We start from the raw sequence: 1,490 nt of genomic DNA, 5'->3' as shown, positions 1-1,490 counted from the left end.
CACCAACGGCAAGGTCGAGCACGCGACCCATACGGGGCAGTGCCTGGACGTGGACCCGACGGACCCGCACCACAACGTGCAAACGTGGACGTGCATTGCCGGCAACGACAACCAGCGTATCGAGCTCGTGCCGCAGATCTAAGCCAGCTCAGTTGGGGGATACTACTAGTACTTGCACAAGGAAGTGCAATTAAACATACTACAATCAAGAATTGCTATCTGTACTACCTAACCGCACGTCACTAGTATGTGCCCGTGACTGGGCCCGTGCAAATAACGGGTGCGCTCCATGTGTGTCCGGCATTCCCGCTTCAACCGTCATACAGGAGCTCATACTATTATAGTATATTCCGGCCTTGAACCTTTGAACAACCCAGTTGCTTGCGCATCGCCAACGAGTTCACTTTTGATTTTTCCACGTGCGCCTCCCGTGTTGGAGTATGTGATCTCCGGATCTCTGCTCCACGCTCGTAGATAGCGCAACACCCGGTCTTGGTGTGTTGTCGCTCCAAGGTTTTTCATCTCCAGGGGCTACTACAGTAGAGGTTTTTCCCTCGGTTTAGTGGTTTAGTAGCCTAGTCAGTATACTAGTCGTTTAGTCGACTCCGTAGAGGCACGGCAGTGTCTCTCGACTAATAATACGACCAACTTCTGGATTGACTGAATTGTGTGAACTTGATGTCCGGAACGGTCCATGTCGTACTCCACCGTTCGGTCTCCGTGGACCTCCGAGGCGGCGGCCTCGTGTCTCGCTCCTCCTCATGAAAGCACCATAGGAGCACTCATCCTCATTCTCACTCCAACAGCCGACACCATGGTCTCGCTCATCGCGGCGCTCGTCGGTGCTGGTTGCTGCTAACCGTGCGAGTCCGCAGCCGATTAAGATCGGGTATCCCGTACCGATGTACCTCCGCGCCAACAGCTCTGCACCCTGGCGTCACGGGCTCCGCGCGCATCAAGTTGGTCACGTCCCAAAGCACCGTCATCGAGTAGTACGACAAGAGGCAGAGATCTGCAAAGTCGTCCAGTCCGTACGTCTCAAGGGATGTCATATCTCTAGTTATTAATATTATATCCCTTGGTACGTCTGAAGCTGTACGTCGGTGTCCGTCCGTTTTTACGTACACGGACGGACATGGCGAGGCGCCTCTGGATACCGGACGGACATGGACGGACAGAATAAGTTGGGATAAATATCGGACTGGACACGGACGTACACGGCAAAACAAGTGGACAGAAACTTTTGTCCGTACGTTTCGTCCGCAAATGTCCGGAGCGATTTCAGCGTCGAGGACGACCAGGAGGAGCATGGGAGAGGACTGTGGGAGATTCCAACGACTGTGGAAGGGCTCCAATGACTGTCGAATGCCTCTCCAGTCATGACGATGCGGTGACTCGTGGTTGCGTCTTCGGGCGCGGCCGAGTTATTCGCCACTGACTGTCAAGGCGTTTCGGACGTGATTGAGGCAAACGCTTCTTGGTCTGTGTGC

At 54.3% G+C, this 1,490-nt stretch overlaps 1 protein-coding gene across 1 annotated transcript; it reads left to right on the top strand.

Moving 5' to 3' along the window:
- Window positions 1–13: 13 nt before the first annotated feature.
- Window positions 14–142, top strand: SDRG_17268 (hypothetical protein; the record flags this gene model as incomplete). The annotated part of the gene is made up of 1 exon (XM_008623508.1): window positions 14–142. A coding segment is annotated over one exon (129 nt), but the record flags the coding sequence as incomplete, so codon positions are not given.
- Between the last annotated feature and the right edge of the window lie 1,348 nt (window positions 143–1,490).

This window comes from Saprolegnia diclina (assembly GCF_000281045.1).
Source record: "Saprolegnia diclina VS20 unplaced genomic scaffold supercont1.236, whole genome shotgun sequence".
Classification (NCBI taxonomy): Eukaryota; Oomycota; class Saprolegniomycetes; order Saprolegniales; family Saprolegniaceae; genus Saprolegnia; species Saprolegnia diclina.
Note: the sequence above shows the minus strand (reverse complement) of the source record. Positions and strands in the feature narration are given on the sequence as shown.